General features: G+C 40.8%; 1 protein-coding gene across 1 annotated transcript; it reads right to left on the reverse strand.

The window, feature by feature from the left end:
• Positions 1 to 7,886: 7,886 nt before the first annotated feature.
• On the reverse strand, positions 7,887 to 17,265 carry slc26a2 (solute carrier family 26 member 2). The gene is made up of 5 exons (XM_008277036.1): positions 17,177 to 17,265; positions 13,733 to 14,337; positions 12,675 to 12,965; positions 11,705 to 12,153; positions 7,887 to 9,278 (listed from the first exon to the last, which is right to left on the reverse strand). The coding sequence occupies exons 2-5, from the start codon at positions 14,321 to 14,323 to the stop codon at positions 8,459 to 8,461; spliced, it is 2,151 nt and encodes a 716-aa protein (XP_008275258.1). The 5' UTR covers positions 14,324 to 14,337; positions 17,177 to 17,265; the 3' UTR covers positions 7,887 to 8,458.
• Positions 17,266 to 17,963: the final 698 nt, after the last annotated feature.

Genomic DNA, 17,963 nt, shown 5'->3' on the forward strand with positions numbered 1-17,963 from the left:
CGCTTAATCCTCATTAGGGTCATGGGGGGCTGGAGTCTATTCCAGTTGACTCAGGGTGAAGGCAGGAGACACCCTGGACAGGTCACCAGTCTATCACAGGGCTACACTTAGAGACAGACAACCAAGCACACTCACATTCACACCTACAGACAATTTAGAATCACCAATTAACCTCAACATGACCCTAGTGAGGATTAAGCGGTGGATAGATAATGGATGGATGGATGGATCTCATGCAGCACTTAACTATTGAAAAGTGGATAATGTTAAATAATTGTAATCATTACTACAGTTACATATTTTCTCAGTGAATCAATCGGTGGTCACTCCTCCTCGTCTCATTTTAGCCAAAACCCCAAAATATTCAATTTACTGTCACGAAGGAGGAAAGAAAACACAAAGTATTCACTTCAGAAAAGCTGCAATCAGAGAAACTTTTTGTTCATAAAGAAATTACTCAAACCAATGCATTAATTATCAAAAACATTTGGCAACATTTTTGAGTTTACAACTAGTTGATGAATCATTGCAGCTCCAATCCACTCTTTGAGCTTTCAAATCCCAATTATTTGTCCATACTTTATGTAAAACTACAGCGTATTCAACAACAGGATGAAAAGTATAAAAACTACACTCTGAGTGAGTCCATCTGGATGTTGTAGTTCTCATGAAGGCAGGACTTTGCTTTAGACTCCCGAGGAACTTCTCACAAAGGAGTTCTTTTGTCTGAATACTTTCTTCTGTGGCACATCAGACACCCAGACTCAACTATCGACTGGATTCTCAAGGACTTTCATTCACCTTGAATCCTGCATTGACTTTTGTCTGGAAGCTGTTGCTCAGTGTAATTTGTTATCCAGGGAATGTTTTAATGAGAGGCAAAGGCGAGCGAACAGTACAGTTTATTTATTATTGCTCATCTGAGGACATTAGTCCCGTCACTGTGGTTCAGGAAACACATCCTGTACAAGCATATTGTTTGTAGTAAGATTTAAATACTAAGTTAAAACAAAATTGCACCTGTTCTATGTGAGTGTTCAATCTGCTTGGGTTTGGTTTTAGTGACAGCAGTGAGGGAGAGTCTTTTTCACCACCCTCAGGCAAAGTTCTGCTCGTGGTAAGGACCTCATTTTTTCAGTTATTTTGCAATTTTATTTTTTGCAGTGTGACAAACTACCAGCTACAAGGGTTTAAATCTTTAGCAATTTTTAACCCAAAACCAACTGGCAGGTTTTAAAGACAGTTTTTTCTTTGAGAAAATCCTTCATCACACCCAGAAACTGATAAAAAGAAAAAAAAGAATCAGCGGGTTTTCAACTTTCTGATGGTCCTGACGTCACTCATGTGTGTCTTTGCTGCGGGAAACCAACCAAACCCATGCTTAAAATCATCAGAGTTCATCAAAATTACTTTATTGTTCGTGTCTCGTTCAATAATTCATCAAAAATAACGCGTTTTCACCAGATTCTGTAAAAAGAAAAACTAGAATTTTTGCGTTCCTCAGCACCAAGAAGCCATGATTCACTCATCTAGAACCAACAGTCATGTGACAAAAAATAATAAATTATTCATCCTCACTGCAGGCTGCGTTTACAGAAATCAGATCGGAGAACAAACTGAGAGCAACAGAACTGAACTGGGTTTTCTGGCAACACCTGAGGGCGCTTGGAAAAATACTGTACATGTTGATGCCAGGGTTTTTTTCAATATCGTAGTTGTATTTTAATTTTTCTCATGATTTATGTCACCACGGCTGTGTTACGCTGCACAGAAGACAGTTTTCTCTCCTCTCCTAGCCGTGGCTGTGCTGTTTCCGTGGAGGTGCAGGACTCACGTGTAATCAACCAGCAGTGTTTCTTATTAGCAGAAAAATATGATCCTGAACATGAACTGTTTGTATATGGAGAAGTAAAAACTAAGACAGCTACAAATGAAACAGTGGAATAGGTTCTCATTTGTAAGGAGCTGAGGTTTAATATTAACAATAATACATGATGAAAGGCCTCCTGAATGGTTTGTAAGGCCAGGCAAACAAAGGTGGTTTAAAAATGTGACGTAACCTCCCATTTATTCAACATATAGATAAAGAACATCGGATCTCGTTGCCTAAAAGCATGTCAGTGCGCTGAGATAAGCACAGAGTACACGAACACTTAGGTCATTCTTCTTTTTTTTTCTCTTTTCGCTGAGTACACAGTGCTGTTAAATAACAGCTATTTGATAAGGCCCTCCTTGAGGAAAAACAGACGGCGGCAGTTTAAGCGTTTTACTAATTCAAGAGTACAATGGCACTTAAACAGTAAAACCGTCAGCTATTATCGATTATTTGCAAGTTACACATTAAAAGACGGCCGTCTCTCACATCGCCTGTTACTGGAGCTCCACCTCGCCGTTCTACACACAGAAAGCAGATCATTTCCCTCAATCCACAGCTGGACATTTGAACACTTCAGAAGAAATGCCCGATACACTTCATAAACTGTAGCACGCGTATTGTTCTGAAATGCTCTCTTGTTTCTGCAATAAAACAAATCCATACTTGTTGTGTATATGCTGTCTGTGTAATGGATCTCTAGCTATAAAAATATATCATTTTAAATCAGCAAGAATATCGGAGAAAAGAAGCTTTAAAGCATCATCTTGTCATATACATGGCAAAACAAAAACAAGCTCTGTTATGTCCCGAAGCCACGTTCAAAAACACATCCTTCATTTTAGTTTTCTGATGGAAGTTCACCAACCAGCAGACTCTGCCATCTCGTTAGTTTGACCAACTAATTGTTACCGAAGCTACTCAGTCTTCTTCTTATTCACACTTTGAATATAAGACTATGGAGGCATTATTGTCCATGTGTATGGACAGTTATCTGTCTGTATCTAAGTCCATTCGTCCAAAGTGAGATTTGTCAACATGTAGAAGAAGTTGTCAATGCAAACCAGAATCTACAAAAGTCGTCTCACAATGTGTCTGTAACCAAGTTTTCAAATGTGTCAAAAATCTGCTCATCGGTATTAAAATTCAGACATGTAGAAAGAGTTGTCGAGCGGCTTCCCCATTGGCTGTCTTTGTACACATGACTTTTGCTTCACTTCTGCCGTGAGAGAATCTGAAACTAAAGAGTATCAGAAAATCAGGGTTTCTGTGTCCTGAGCTCAGGCTCACAGGATCGTTCGTTGTGGCTGCTGCCACTCTGCTGCTCTGTACCTCAGTAGTTACACCGCCTGCAAGTCATCAGTTCTACAATTTCAGTCAGCAGACACTTTTATCCAAAGCGACGTACATCTGAGAGCAGATAGAACACAAGCAAGGATCTGGTCAGGAGAAAACAATCTGGATAAGAGACATAGGACAAGGTCAAGTGTGATAGGACGTTGACGCCAACAGCAGGCTGTGTGGGAGGGAAGAGGATTTTTTTGTTTGTTTGTTTTCAGTCTGTCAAATGAAGGTCTGCTAAATGAAATTGGAGAATTGTAGTCTTTCAGAGTCTTTGAGCGTACGTGACATTGTGAAGCAGGAGGCAGAAAACGATGGAATCCCGACCGCACGCGCTCAGCACATGTTAATGCTTTTTGCAGTTTGTATAGGCAATTGTTGAGCCTTCTGAAAATATAATATTACAGGTATATGTGAACAAGTTAGATCTGCTGAGTTTATGGGTCACTGAGTAAAATCTTTCATGACAGCTTGCAGGCGGCGTAACTACTGAGGTAGAGGACAGCAGAGCAGTAGCAGCCATAATGGACGATCCTGTGAGCCTGAGCTCAGGACACAGAAACCCTGATTCTCTGATACTTTTCAGTTTCAGATTCTCTCACAGTAGAAGTGAAGCAAAAGTCATGTGTGAAAATGGTGAAACTGCTCGACTCGAATACGTAGACTTTTCAGCTACGAACACCTCTGTACGCACTGACAACTATTACTACGTGTCCGAATTTTAATACAGATGAGCAGAGCTGCAGCTTTCGTTCTACTTTTGTGCCATTAAACTTGGCGAGAACTGCATGTGTACTTGATGTGAGGGCAAATATAAACTTTCACACAACAATACAAACATCAGCGATAACTTGAGATAAGAAACTTGATCAACAGCAAGCCGCACACACAACACCAACATGAAATTCCAGTTTGACAATTTCCCTCAGCTCCAGTCTGGTACGTCTTTCGTGGGCTTGTAAAAGCGTTTATTTAAAGAGGGTGCGGTTTGATGCTTTTGTTCTAAAACCAAGACGTAGAGAGAGCAAGTCCTAACGTTTCTGTCACACAGAACAACATTCCTACATGAAGGGCCAGAAGTTGTAGCTGTAGCTGTAAATGCACAGATGTTTTCAGCTGGTGACGGCTACGTCCGTCCCTGTTTGTTCACTTTAATTCACGTTTATAGACCAAGAAAGCTTTTAACGGACTTTCTTGACCCACAGAGTGAAAAAATAAAGCAGATGTTCAAGTACAAACACCCCAATAAACTAAAGAAAAACTTATTTCTACTGCAGTGATTTAGACATGTGCATCCTGGTGTGTATTTTATTTAAACATTACAGTCTTGTACAGTATTCTATACAAAGGCACTTATTAAAACACGTTAAATACAGCATATTGTAAATGCATGACACATACTTAAAAAGAGCAAGAAGCCCTATACAAGATATTCAGCATATGTCTTTAATATATGTAAATATGTTCGCGTACATATTCAAATGCTTTTCTAATAATGGGATAAGTAAACCCAGGAAAGCTCCAGACAGCAGATAATGTTACTGTGGGTTTTATTTGATGCTATAAAACTATGATACAATCTTCAACTAAACAGCTAATGTAGAAGAAATGATGTTAAAGAAAAACAGATGTCAACCTGAAATAAATCTTTACTTGTGCGCTCCATTTAGTTTAATTACAAAAAGCAGATAAAAGCTAATATCACCCCAAAACCCCAAGTTAACAACTGTAAACACACATTTTGGCATTGTTATATTTTTGGTTTAAAGTAAAAATAATCTTAAAATAACTCCGACATTAAGGACCAGACCTGATGAGTGCAGCGTGGTTGTAAGGCTGGAGGAGGACATTGTTCTCACATCCAATAATAGTCCAGACAGACTTTTTCTGATGAGCCAGGAATTAATCACTATCTTTTAATTTAAAAAAAAAGCAAATGCATGCATCTTAGTGTTTCCTAATTTGATTGGCAGTTTAGTTGTAAAGTGGTTGTGATCAGATGACCAAACAACATTCACAAAAACTTTATTTTTTTTTTTATATGAAGAAGAAATTATTAATTTACATGCAAATGACGTTCCTGTGTCAGTGCGTGCCATGTGGTTTGGGATATGGTAGACAGTTTTTAATGGGGCCATTGTTTGTATTTTGTCTCGCTTGCAAGTTTTTGAGTTAAAAAAGAAAATAGCAAAAAAAAATTAGGTAAACAAACTTCTTCTTTGCTGGAACTTCCAAGAAGAACATCCAGGCAACATTCTGGTCGTTGACGCAGCCTTAATTTCTGTTTTTCAGCCATAATGCGATGTTTTTTGTTTTTTTATTGCTGAAACAACAGTCATTTAATGTGAAAGCGTTCGCTGGGTATCGCTTTAATGTCATACGGTGCATTCGGTAGAACATGTCACTCCTTTGGTTTAGAACTTTGCCGATACAAGTGCTGCATAAATAATGTCAGTAGGTAGTTTAATGGTGCAACAACTAGAGCTACAAACGTAGACAACACACCTCTATCTAAGTTTATCCCCAGCAGGGATCACGCTCCCTTCTTTTTGTCCTCCTGATTTCGTGCGAGGAGACAAAAGTCGAGGTCACATTTAATGCCAGACTGTTCTGTTTTTTTCCAACTTTTCAAGAGTCCTTGTTTCCAGGTACCACATTTTAATTCACATTTTAATGGCGCAGATTTTAAAAACAGGGTCTCGTGAAAAGTTTCAGCGATGACTGCGTAATAACTCTGTTCTGGCTTCGACTCAGATGACCTGACAGAATCCTCTGTGACTGTGTTTGCCCTGCTGAAGTGCCTCCAGAGGGCTGTACTACGAAGCAAGTTTGACATAGCCAGGCTTTCTTTGTGTAAGCCGGCTTGACAAAACCTAAAGCCCCAGCCAGAGATTACATCTATCACGAAGGTGGTTATCGTCTTTCTTTGTCAACTCCGACTTTCTACTTTAGACTCGGGATGCGTTCACATAAAAAGGAGGCGTTTGATGCGTCACGTGACTCTTCTTCTGCACAAAATGAAACGATCGCGTGCAGCTGCTTCAGTCAACAGGTTGTTTTAATGAGAGAACAATGAGGAAAATAAAAAATGCATGACGGTAAAAATTGCTGCTACTGCAAATGATGAAGGGTAGAATACTGGCAGAAAATGGTTCAACGTGTTAATATAAAACACTGCTGATTTCCAACTGACAGCTGCACGTTAAAGTTAAACTTTAAACTCATACATTTAAACATGATCTTGTATTGAAGTCCATTCAGGTCTGACACTGTCCCATAATGCAGGAAATCACTTTAGTTTTTGGCCAAATCAAAGCGAAATGAATCATATTGATTAAATATTCTCTGTCATAACTACCAGCAGAATAATCCATTTTCTCACCTGTTGCAGTACCAGCAGTGTAAACGGACTTGACAGCAAATCAGAGCCAAACATAAAAACATATTTATGTGATTTCTGCATCGCCAACTAAATACATGTCTGGTTCCCATGGCAACGTGGTATTTACAGTGTGTGATACTGTAACTACACTCATAAATAACAGCCAGGGAACGATTTGGTTAAAGGAAGACGCTCTTTCCAGTCGATTTAAATCCGAAACTTTGAACATAACCTGTTTCCGACCAGGTTAGCTCCATAGCATCCGTTACCATGGAGATCTAGCTCCACAGCATCAGTTACCATGGAGATCTAGCTCCACAGCATCAGTTACCATGGAGATCTAGCAGGTAAAAAGAGAGCCATCTTCATGACATCGAAAACTCTGACTTCAAAGTCAACATACTTCACTAACCCACTAATCTGGCTTTGCAGTACAGCCCTCTGCTCTGTCTGTCTAACTAGGGAACACAATGGCACCTTCTCCTCGTACATATTGCCAGGAACCCAACCTGAGAGGTGTGACCACCGTAATTCAACAATAAATTCACCAACGGAAACTTTGGTAGGCAGTTTTGACGTAAATCTCACATGGCTTTTACTGCACAATAGCTTTTTTTTTTTTTTCTTTACCTTTGCCCTCATTCATCAGCCAGCTGACAACGCTGTATTTACTGAGCTACAGTAAGGGAGGCAGAAGCTATGGTCAGTCGAGTCGTGACCCTCAGCACACTTGGACGGAGGACAAACATTATGAAGTAATTCATCAAAGTGACACATTCAGTTCTGGCTTTGTTTTCTTTAAAAGAAAAAACCTCCCTTGCCCTGAAATCTGAGTTGAGGAGACTTGTTCTAAAAATCAGATCATAACTTTGAAAAAAAAGTGACTTGTGTTGTATGAAAAAACTTTAACTGGATGATGAAGCTCACTGGAAGATTGTCTGGTTGAAACAGTAAGGCGGGTGGCATTCATATGTCAAAGGACCTGATAAAGAGCAGTACACACATGTACTGCAGACATACATACATGAGCTGTACAGGCTTGGTTAAAGGCACCGCAGTCTGGATACATATTAACTGCAAAAATGGGAAGTAACCCTGAATTGGTGTTTGTCTTCCTACCAATTTCCCATTCCAGTGTTGGTTTACGACTTTATGGCTTTGTAAACCTGTGTTTCACCCAACGTTTGTCCCTCGATTGTCGCCAATAAGAGAGAAAGCTGCATTCGTTACATTCATGTTCAGGCACAGTCTGCTCATCTCTTACAAAATAAATACATTAAGGACAGCGGGTAGGAAGTTGATTTAGGATTTTATGTTGTAGAAAAACTATAGGCTTTTAATTTATAGAAGAACTTTGAAATGATTACTAGAACTCAACTAAAACTTCCCAAACAACAGATATGAAATTATCTGACTCGAGGCAGAACAGTCCGACAACACACAACGTTCTTTAGGATTGTGGTTTACGGACTGTAGGGCGCAATTGCATTTAATTTTAGTTAAATATTTGCTATGAAATAAAAGTTTATAGCCGCCGTGCATATGACTTGATTGACTTGAAGCCCAGGAAGCACCCGAGAAAAGCTTCTGATGCTAAAGAGAAATAAACCGATTGTGAAGTTACATTTGTACCTTAAATAATCTACACTACAGTTCCATGTCTACGTATAAATAAGATGTAAACATGCTGCAACAATATGAAATAAAGTCTTGTCCACAGCAGTAATGTAGGATAAATAATTAAACAAAGAAAGAACCGCTGTACAAGGCACGTCGGTAACAACAGAATTTCCTTTTTGTCATATGTGAGATACACGCTACATACATGTAAAGAAAGATATCTGGACAGATGTAGCATCCTTTTAGCATTTGGTGTCATGATCTCCGTTAGCAGCACAGAGGCTTTGGAGGTAGTGGACAGCGTCTGCAATAGTAAAGAAAATCATTTTGTTCTCTCCTACGTCACCTCCTTTTTTGTCGGGGCAGTATCCCCCTCTCTCCAGAGTGTCCAGTACTGAGGTATTACAGTGGGCCAGGACAACCTTGACCCCAAGCTCTGCGTAATCTTTGCGGACTTCTTTCAGAGCGCCGACTCCAGCGGTGTCTAGAAACAAGACGGCGCTGCAGTCGATCACGACGTTGCGCGAGCTGTGAGATGATTTCTTGTCATGCATCAAGGTTACAGTAGCTTCGGCATCATTTTCTTTACGCGCGTGCTCTTTCTCTTCTGACTTAACATTCGCAGCCTCTTCCCGCCGTTTGCTCTTCTCAAACTTCACACGTCGGGATTTCTCCTTGACGGGGTCGAGCCCCACACACTTGTAGAGAGATTTCTTGAACAGGCTCTGATTGGCGTAATAGATGGGAGCCTCGTATCTGAACACGGCCACTCCAGGGTGCGTCTGAAGGCCGCGGTAATGCGACAGGCCCTCGTAATGCTCCCTGCTCGCAGCCCGGCCCAGCTCCAGGACGTGGGCCTGCTGGGTTCGGCCCAGGACGCAGAAGGCTGACACCAAAACCCCCACGAGGAGACCGAGCTCCGTGTTGACCAGCGCTGAGGTTGCCATGGTAACCAGCCAGATGGCGGCATCGATGCGGTTGGCGCGCCACATGCTGGGGATGTCAGTGAACTTTCGGAGAGCGCCGCGGAGGTTCACCACGATGATGACAGCTAAAACACATCTGCACCAGAGTAGGAAAGACAAAGGTTACGTCGTTGTATTCATGGAGTAAAGCAACTCGTCAGTACTCTGAAGGCTGCTATCCATTTAATTTATCTAAAATGCATATTATGTATTGTGACATTGTGAAAAAGTAGAACTCAGCATTTGTTTAATTGGAATCGCACAATCTTTGTCAGCTTCAGTGCGTTTAGCTTGGCTGTGTGTGAGACTTTAATCATGTGACTAAAGGGGCAAAGAGCAGCAAAAACATTTAACAATAAAAGAAAGAAGGAAGAAAGATCAAACCACATTCCAGCCTGAGCAGATTTAACATGACTGTGAGTGAAGCTGTATGTTTTGTCTATGAGCCAGCAAAGGTGCAGATCAACCACGAGCTCCGAACACAATCAGTAGACAGTAGGGCTTGGGCAAAAGTCAAGTATCTCCCATTGGGGGAAAAGTCACGCCTCAATTAGGCAATTTACACATTTTTTTATAAATGTATGAATGTCTGTTCCTTGTTGTTCCTCATTCCATAATCACTTATTGTGGCTTCAGGATATTTCTCTATTAGAACAATGTGTGTTTTAATGGTCCTACATGTGAAGTACGCTCAGCCTGTGCAGGGCGACAAACCGCAGAGTCAACATTAACCTTGAACCATAAGCAAAGGTTATCTGTGTTTGTCCAAGTCTATCCTTGAAACCTCTTTCATGGCAAACAAGAGGAAAAAACTACAAGAAAAACCGCCTGTAAACGAGAACAACTCTTGATTCCTTAAGCAAACACTCACATTTCATGGTGTGAAACGTATTCAAAAGCCTGAAGTGGATTAGAGTTTACTTCAAATAATATTTGCTTGCCATGTTTGCGTGATAAAGTCCTATATAACTTGTCATCATGAATGTGGTGATATTTCTAAGCTGACAAGGTAAATTCAGATCTTTTGTGTATATTCAGTTTTGATTTAGAGCTTCTTTTCTTACTGAGGACTATTCAGAAATACATTAAAAACATATGCCTGTGCAGATTGGAGTGGAGATTCAGTACAAAGCAAGTGGACTTCTCTTTTTGCTCAGAAGCAGAATGTCCATGGCCTTCAATTGGACGTTCCTGTTTAATGTGTGCTCAACAATAACTCACCTCTTCATGGATTTTACAGATTGAATATCAATATCTAGCCCGACCACTAAGATCAGCTTAACCCAACTGCTCTAACCAGCTTTTGCAGGAATCAGCGATACTTTAGGAAGTGGCTACATCTTTAGGTTATTATGATGTGTTCAGACTACCGGTGCAAAACAAACTGACTCCAAGCTACAAACTGATGCCCGACATGCTGCCGATCAAAGTGAAGCCTCAACTGTTTTTCAGTGCTTCAGTGACACAGTGAAGCATCAAACCAATCATATGTTTTTGTTTCACCATTTTCCCTTTCTTTGATTCCCTTCAATCTCCTGATCTGTCCCGTCTGACAAAAGGAAGTAAAACCTGTTTTTGCTGTGCGCGAGGTCCCAGTGGTATTTAATCTTAATCTCATTGTACCACATCATTAACAACGTCAACAAGCACTTCACCGAACGCTAAAAAGCAACTCGATGACATCGTGCCTGGCCAGGCTTGGCTGTCGCTCGTAGAATGAACATAAGACATTCAGGGTTGCTTTACTAAATGTGCACCCACTGTACACATGGCTTCCAAACATGTACTGAACAACTGTAAGTGTTTTATGCAAAGACTGTATAAAAGATGGACGTAGCAACTGGCCCTGAAAAATGAAGCCAAACCGGAAGTGTCAAAAACCTGCAATATCACTACGTCCACTAGCTGCTGGCTCCAAAAAGCCCTGGCTCCCATAGAAATGAATTGGAAAAGAAGTGATCACAGATCACGAAATACCACATTCCTACAGCTCAGGATTTTTATCTTATTAGTTTTCATAGTCAAATCCAGAGATCAGGTGGCCAATCTGAAAATAAATCAATACTGAATTTTTAAAAAATCATCAACATTTTGCGGGGCAAGGGGCGTGGCTGGCTTGATTGACAGTCGGCAGCGACGATGCAGACGAAGCGAGCAGAAGGCGGTAAATGTGGGCGGGCAGAGAGGGCCCGCCTCTCAATCCGTCTGACCAATCGCTGCTCCTATGGCTCCGCCCCCCTCCAACGATTTTTGCATCACTGGCTCCAAAAATCCAAGATGTCAACCAGGAAGTAGCAAAACCCTGGCTTCATTTTCTCAGTGCAGAAACCAACGGGTGACGTCACGGTAGCTACGTCCATCTTTTATACAGTCTATGGTTCTATGTCTTGTTTTGACTTCAACATTATGCGAGACTCATTTTCTAATCAATTGCTAGGAGCATGCAGTTGTAATTCCAGCAAATCTGCAAAAGTAAAATAAATTCTAATAATCTTAATTAATATGTGATTGTAGTATGCTTACTTTTGAAGGGAGTAGAAAAGTGGTGCAATAACCAGAAGCACCAGCAGCAGGATGAGAGCGCTGACCAGCCCTGATATCTGAGTCTGGCACCCCGTCGACTCCTTGACGAGGGTCTTGGTGAGAGCAGCGCTGGTGGTGAAGCAGCGGAAGAACGACGGCAGGATGTTGCAGAAGCCGATGGCGTACATCTCCTGATTGGCGTCGACCGTGTAGCCGTGCTTCTTGGCGAACATTTCTGACAGCGAGACGGTGATGGCGAACCCCACGATGGCGATGGAGAAGGCGTCCACGGCCACGCTGGGGATCAGGGACCACAAGGGCAGCTGGGGAGGGAGGAAGCCCGTGGGGATGTCACCGGCCACGTCTGAGCCATAATCAGTGTTGAAGTGGCCGAAGTGAGAAGCAAGTGTTGCAATTATCACCACAAACAGCTCAAAGGGGATGGGAGCCTGGGGGAGGGAAAGGAAAGAGAGTAAACGAGATGACACAAGTGGATCAATGAGTAAGTCTACTGTGTAATACGTAACATTACATCATGTACAGTTGATAAGATAAGTCTGAATAGTTTATAAACAGAGTCATTCTGTTATTCTAGTAGCATTACCACTAGTGGGGTTGTTCAAGTCACGTTTGGCCTGTGGATGGTGAGGAAAGGCTTGTTGGATAAATCTAAAGGCATTACTGGCAAAGAATGGCTGAAGCAGCACAATCCAAACTTCAATATTTGACTTTGGACCAAAGAGTTGGACTGAGAGAGACCAAGTGATCGACCAACTCACAGCGACATGTCGTAGCATCGCAGTGAGCAAACAGCAACAGGCTTTCAAATGTTATTTATTTATATTTTTTAACCGGCGGACAAAGCTTTGTGGTGATGATAGGTATTGGTTTTGGAACACAGTTACCATCTGGGAAATGGTTGCAGTGTATTAAACATCAAAACTGATATATCTTAATCTGTCTTCTTTACCTTCAGCTTGGATTTGAAGCGATCGTTGAGCTCCTTTGTAGGTAACAGTATCGCCAAACACACCAAACTGGTGACGAGGTCACAGATGTTGGTGCTCCCCAGGTTGGTGAGTAGGCTGTACCAGGTCTTAAACAGGGTGAACCAGCCCTGGGGACGGGGGATCTTCAAGCCCAGGAGGTATTTGAATTGGGAAGTGAGGATAGTCAGGGAAGCTCCTGTCGCGAAGCCACTGAGAAGGGAGTCAGAGAGGTAGACGGACACGAAGCCGACTTGCAAAAGTCCCATTAGCACCTGAGAGAAGGAGATAAACAGGTTCCAAACCAGGCAGGAAACAAACATCCAACAGCCCTATTCACACAGGATTAGTTTTACCTTTGGACTTATCGTTATTAGAAATAATTGCAAAGGTTGTCTGTGAGATTAATACCATGTCTGTAATTCATGAACCAAAAATGAAACCACAAATTACCATCCCTGTTTCACCAAACACAGAGGTCCTGTGATTATATTACTCCAGTGCAAATTGACATCTCATCACGTAAAGTTTTTTTTTGTTGTTGTTTTCTGGGCACTTTTTCTTCTGCCTCTTTCCCACTCGAGGATTATAAAGGCTGCCTTGGCAATTATTAATGAAAGTTTGGAGTGTTTTGGGTTCAGGAGGCTCATGTCACTTCACAGCATGGAAATCACAGAAAACTCAAATCTGTCATAAAAGCAAAATCTAGAAGAGCGATTAGATGATGCAGTGAAGAATATTTCGCCGTTACTTTTCAGCAGTGCCACATGAAACACAGACATGGGGGGTTCATTTTTTAAATCGTTGGCGTCGTCATTCATACAAGTCCAGTGTAAAGAGCTAAAGTTTTGAACTGCAGCTGGTCGGTGGCAGAGGACTCTATCGAAGTCTATCGAAGTTCTGAACTTTAACTGAACTGAATGCTCTGTTTTAATACTCTAGTAGTTTGCCGTACACCATGGAACATAACAGAAGCATTTGTTCATACTAACATGATCACGTCTGTCCGTCATGATGCATAAGATTGTGCCTGAACACTTACCTGGTAAACCCCAGCAGTAAAGGTAACAGTTGCTCCCACTGTGATCGCATAGCAGCTCCTGTCACACGCTACGCCAATGCTGCCGTTCCCCTGACCGGCCAGCAGGACGTCGCTGCTGTTGCTGCTGCTTTCTGTGAGGTATCCTGCCAGAGCTAACTCCCTGTCCACAACCTGGCCCACCAGCAGGCAGAGCACCCCGAAAATCCCCACTGAGATGTGTCTGGAAGTGCCTAACAGGGCATATATGATGGACGCGAAGAAAGACGTGTAGAGGCCATAAATGGGGTCCTGACTGGCCAATAAGGAGTAAGCTATGGACTGGGGGACCAATAGGATTCCCACAATCACTCCTGACATAACATCCCCCAGGATCCAGTCCCTGAGCTGGTACTGTGGCAGCCATTTCAGAATTGGGACAAAGCCTAGAATTTTGGATTTCGCCTTCTGTGGCGTGCAGTGTTTCTTCAGCCGCTTGGACACGACGGTTTGCCATTTTTTCCCAGTTTCTCTTTCAACTCTATCCAGAATGAGAGGCTGCTGCTGGTCGGCTCCATCTTCCAGCGCTGGCCGGCAGTCGTTCCCATGAGCCATGGCTGAGGCCTTATCTGTGGTGATGTGGAGAAAAAGTTAAGTAGTAACATCACCTTCACCTCGAACAACCAGAGTGCACTATCGGGCAAAAGGTTTAGAACGCCTCCTTTTTTTTTTCTAGTCGTTACTGAAATGTATGTTGTGAAATGTCTCAGTGGGCTCTGAAATTAAAATAGAAGAAATAAATAAAGTTTTGTTATTAAATGTAGGAATCAGAAAAATTTTACATTTAACCCACATTTTAACTCATCCCTCAGCTAAACAAGCTCATAAGATAAAATGATGTTAATCCTTAAAGGAACATTTTTTCTTCTCCAGTGGAAATTAACCCTTTTATGGAGAGTTTGCCACAACACAGCTGCTAAAGCTGTGTCGCACTTGTAGGCTGCGTTCACCTCACTGTTCATTTCATTTCAGACGAGCTGGATGAGACCGTGCTGGTCTTCTATCCCGTCAGCTCCACCATGTAGTTCTTGTTTTTCTATTGTTTTGTGTCTGTCTTCCTTTGTCAGCTGCCTTTCTCTCACCATTCTGGCAGCAATATTCAGCACTACTTCCTGCAGCACAGCATTGTCCTAACAGCGCCTCGCAGGGTAAAGTCACACAGTTTGTCCCAGCATTGCCTTTGTATAGAGAGATGGCTTCTAAATAGTCAGCTAAAGTTGGTGCATCTGTAGAAATTGTTAAATTCAAAGGTGTAATTTATTTACATTGCTGCATTTTTCTAATTTCTAAAAAAAAAAGGTCAGTTTTTATTCAATTTATTAGATTTTTCAGTTTTTTGGTGACATAAAAGTATGTAAGCGCACCTTTGTACCATTTAAAATTATTCAGTGGACTTGAAGAGCTTAAATTTCAATAAAAACAAACAAACAAAAAAAGGAGTCCGTTATGAAACTTGTGACTTGAGTGTGTGAGCGAGGTGGGAGATCTTCAGACAATCGCTATTAATGGGTCAGTGGGTTCAGTGGGTGTGGACATGACTATACGTTTCTGACATGTTAGGGAGGCCCAATATTTCCTCCCTCTAATGTTACATCACAATAGAGATAAGGCACTTCTCCTTATTCATACATTTCTGTTCACGCTTTTAGTGACCCTTGCACAGAAAAATAGGTACATCCTGTTAATCACCAGTACTGATATCTAGGTACAGAGTAAGCAGGAATGAGGAAAATGACAATGGAAGTCCGCTGATATGTTGTTCTTAATGTGCAGTGATGATTAATGTTGGACGTTATGCAAACAGGGTTGAGCTTCTGGTGACTGGATGTCTGATCAAGCGGTACGCTGTAAAGCAACCCAATGCAATGAATGACTGCATTTTAATGAGAAAGTCACATGTAGAGGTGAAAACCTGAAATTCTAATGGTTAGTAATTAATAAGCAAAATTATTATGTTTAATCGTAGCAGCAGTATTTTGTCCTTTTAAAAAAAGACGCTGTTGTAGGATCCCTGCTGAACATCTTGGCATGAATTTTCCAGAATTTATCCTACTTTATGGCATAAACAGCCCAATATTCATACATTTTGTTATCTTCACAGACTAGTAAAAATATGCTTAGTTTGAGGGACTCTTAGTTGACTGTTAAAGGACTAAAAACACTACATTGAAATGAGAAAGTCTTAATCACACGTTGAAACTAACTGACATCAGCTGATTCAGAGCATTGTAATAGTGAAACAAGAACTAACACAAAGCTATTACATTTCAACTGAGATGAGTATAGTTTAAGCATCTTTTGTTCATCAATAAAGAAAAAGATCAGTGCTGAACATCTTGGCACAAACTTTACAAGAATTTATCCTACAGGATGGTATAAGCAGCCCAATGTGCTTACATTTAGTTTTTTTAAAACATTTTTTTAGCAGAATTCACCAAAAAGCTGCCACTGGGTTTAAAAGACATGTTGTATTTTTATTTAAATGCCAAAACTGCACCATCTATCAAAGCTAGTAACCTTCAAAACTGCAAAACATGGATATTCAATTTCCCAAAGGTCCTTGAAAGATAGACTAGACTATTGTTCCATCTAACCAGAACAAAAGTTCAGAGACAGACTAAACACAGGCCTAGATTAAATGACAGACTAACACTAGAATGACTACTTTTTATTAAGAAAATCAACGTCACATATTAAAGTTGAACTCAAAGCTAAAACTAACTGAATGATCTGGTCAGCATCAGTCATGTTCACTACTATCATACTACCTTTACAATCAGTTCATCATATTTTAAGTATGAGATGATGAAAAAAAGAAGAAGAAGGAGGTTAAAAAGTCTGGAGGAAGGTTAAAACTCAGCTTAATTAGTGGTTGAAAATAAGTTAGTCATTGAATTAGAAATGAACTTGGGTTCCTTCCTGGAAAAAAATATTGATGACAATATTACTGTCTGTGTGTGTGTGTTCTAACAGTCAGCGTGTGTTCGTCTGCAGATTGATGAGTAGTATTTACGTCGCTTCCTAAACTATAACAGTAAAGTTAACTCTGTTTCCCAGAAAACACGTGTAGCGACGTTAATCAGATTATCGTTAAAGCTTACAGGCTGTTTAAACGCTCATAGTACTGACAAAGGAAGTATTTTTAGAGCTCCAAGTCCGATGTAACCGAATGAAAGTATCCCTAATAGCTGAATCAGACAAACAGGATTAAAAAAAAGCCTTTTAAATGGATTTCTTAATGCGTCTAACCCCCTAACTCAGTGCGTTAGCGGCGCTATGAATGGGTCCCATTGTAAACAAGTTGTCAACGTGGACACCTGTGGAAACTTTAGCAGCTAAAGTACACTAACGTGACATTCTGACACTCTGCGGAAAACAGCCGTGTTGTTACAGTGTTCAGTAACTGACCTTGAGTCGATTCAGTCGCCGTTACGAAGCTATTCTCAGGTTATATTCCGACGGTCGACTCTTATTCCGCCTCAATTTCATTTTGACACGGGGCTCCTCGCTGCGTGCGCGATGACGTAGGAGTGAAACGTGTTACGTCACCCCGGTGGCTCAGACAAATATGGTCCGTGGTAGAAGATGAACAGGTCCGTCCTGAAAATACCAAGACAAGGAAATACAGTCGTCCTCAAATTTATTCAAACCCTTCCATTAAAGAAAAGGCAAAATTCACACTCAAAATAGTCACTCAAATAACTACAAACTGAAAAAAAGTAATAATAAATAAAAAAAATTGCTAAATTCTAATTTAGTGAAATAAGACATTGCTTTTGAATTGTGGTTGAAAATAATAATTAAAAGAAAACAAACAAAAAACAAAACACAAATGTCCCAGAAAAATTAGAGCTTTTTGTTGATGGGCAGTGGGCCAAAATCAAAACACCTGTCAACAGGTGCAGAAGTCTGATTGAGAGTTATGGAAAACACCTGATTGCAGTGATTGGCTCAAAGGATTGTTCAACAAAATATTAGTTTGCGGGTTCCATCATGCTTCTTTGCTTGTTTTTGTTTTTATTTTTTTAATATTTGTTTGGAACCACAATTCAAAAACAATGTCATGATTTTCATTAAATTTTTATTTAGTATTACTTCTGTTAATTTCAACTTATTTCAGTGACAGCTATTTCTTTCCTTCTTTAATGGGAGGGTATGAATACATTTGAGGACTACTGTACTTCAGCAATAAATG

Source organism: Stegastes partitus, unplaced genomic scaffold (assembly GCF_000690725.1).
Source record: "Stegastes partitus isolate 25-593 unplaced genomic scaffold, Stegastes_partitus-1.0.2 Scaffold87, whole genome shotgun sequence".
Lineage (NCBI taxonomy): Eukaryota > Metazoa > Chordata > Actinopteri > Pomacentridae > Stegastes > Stegastes partitus.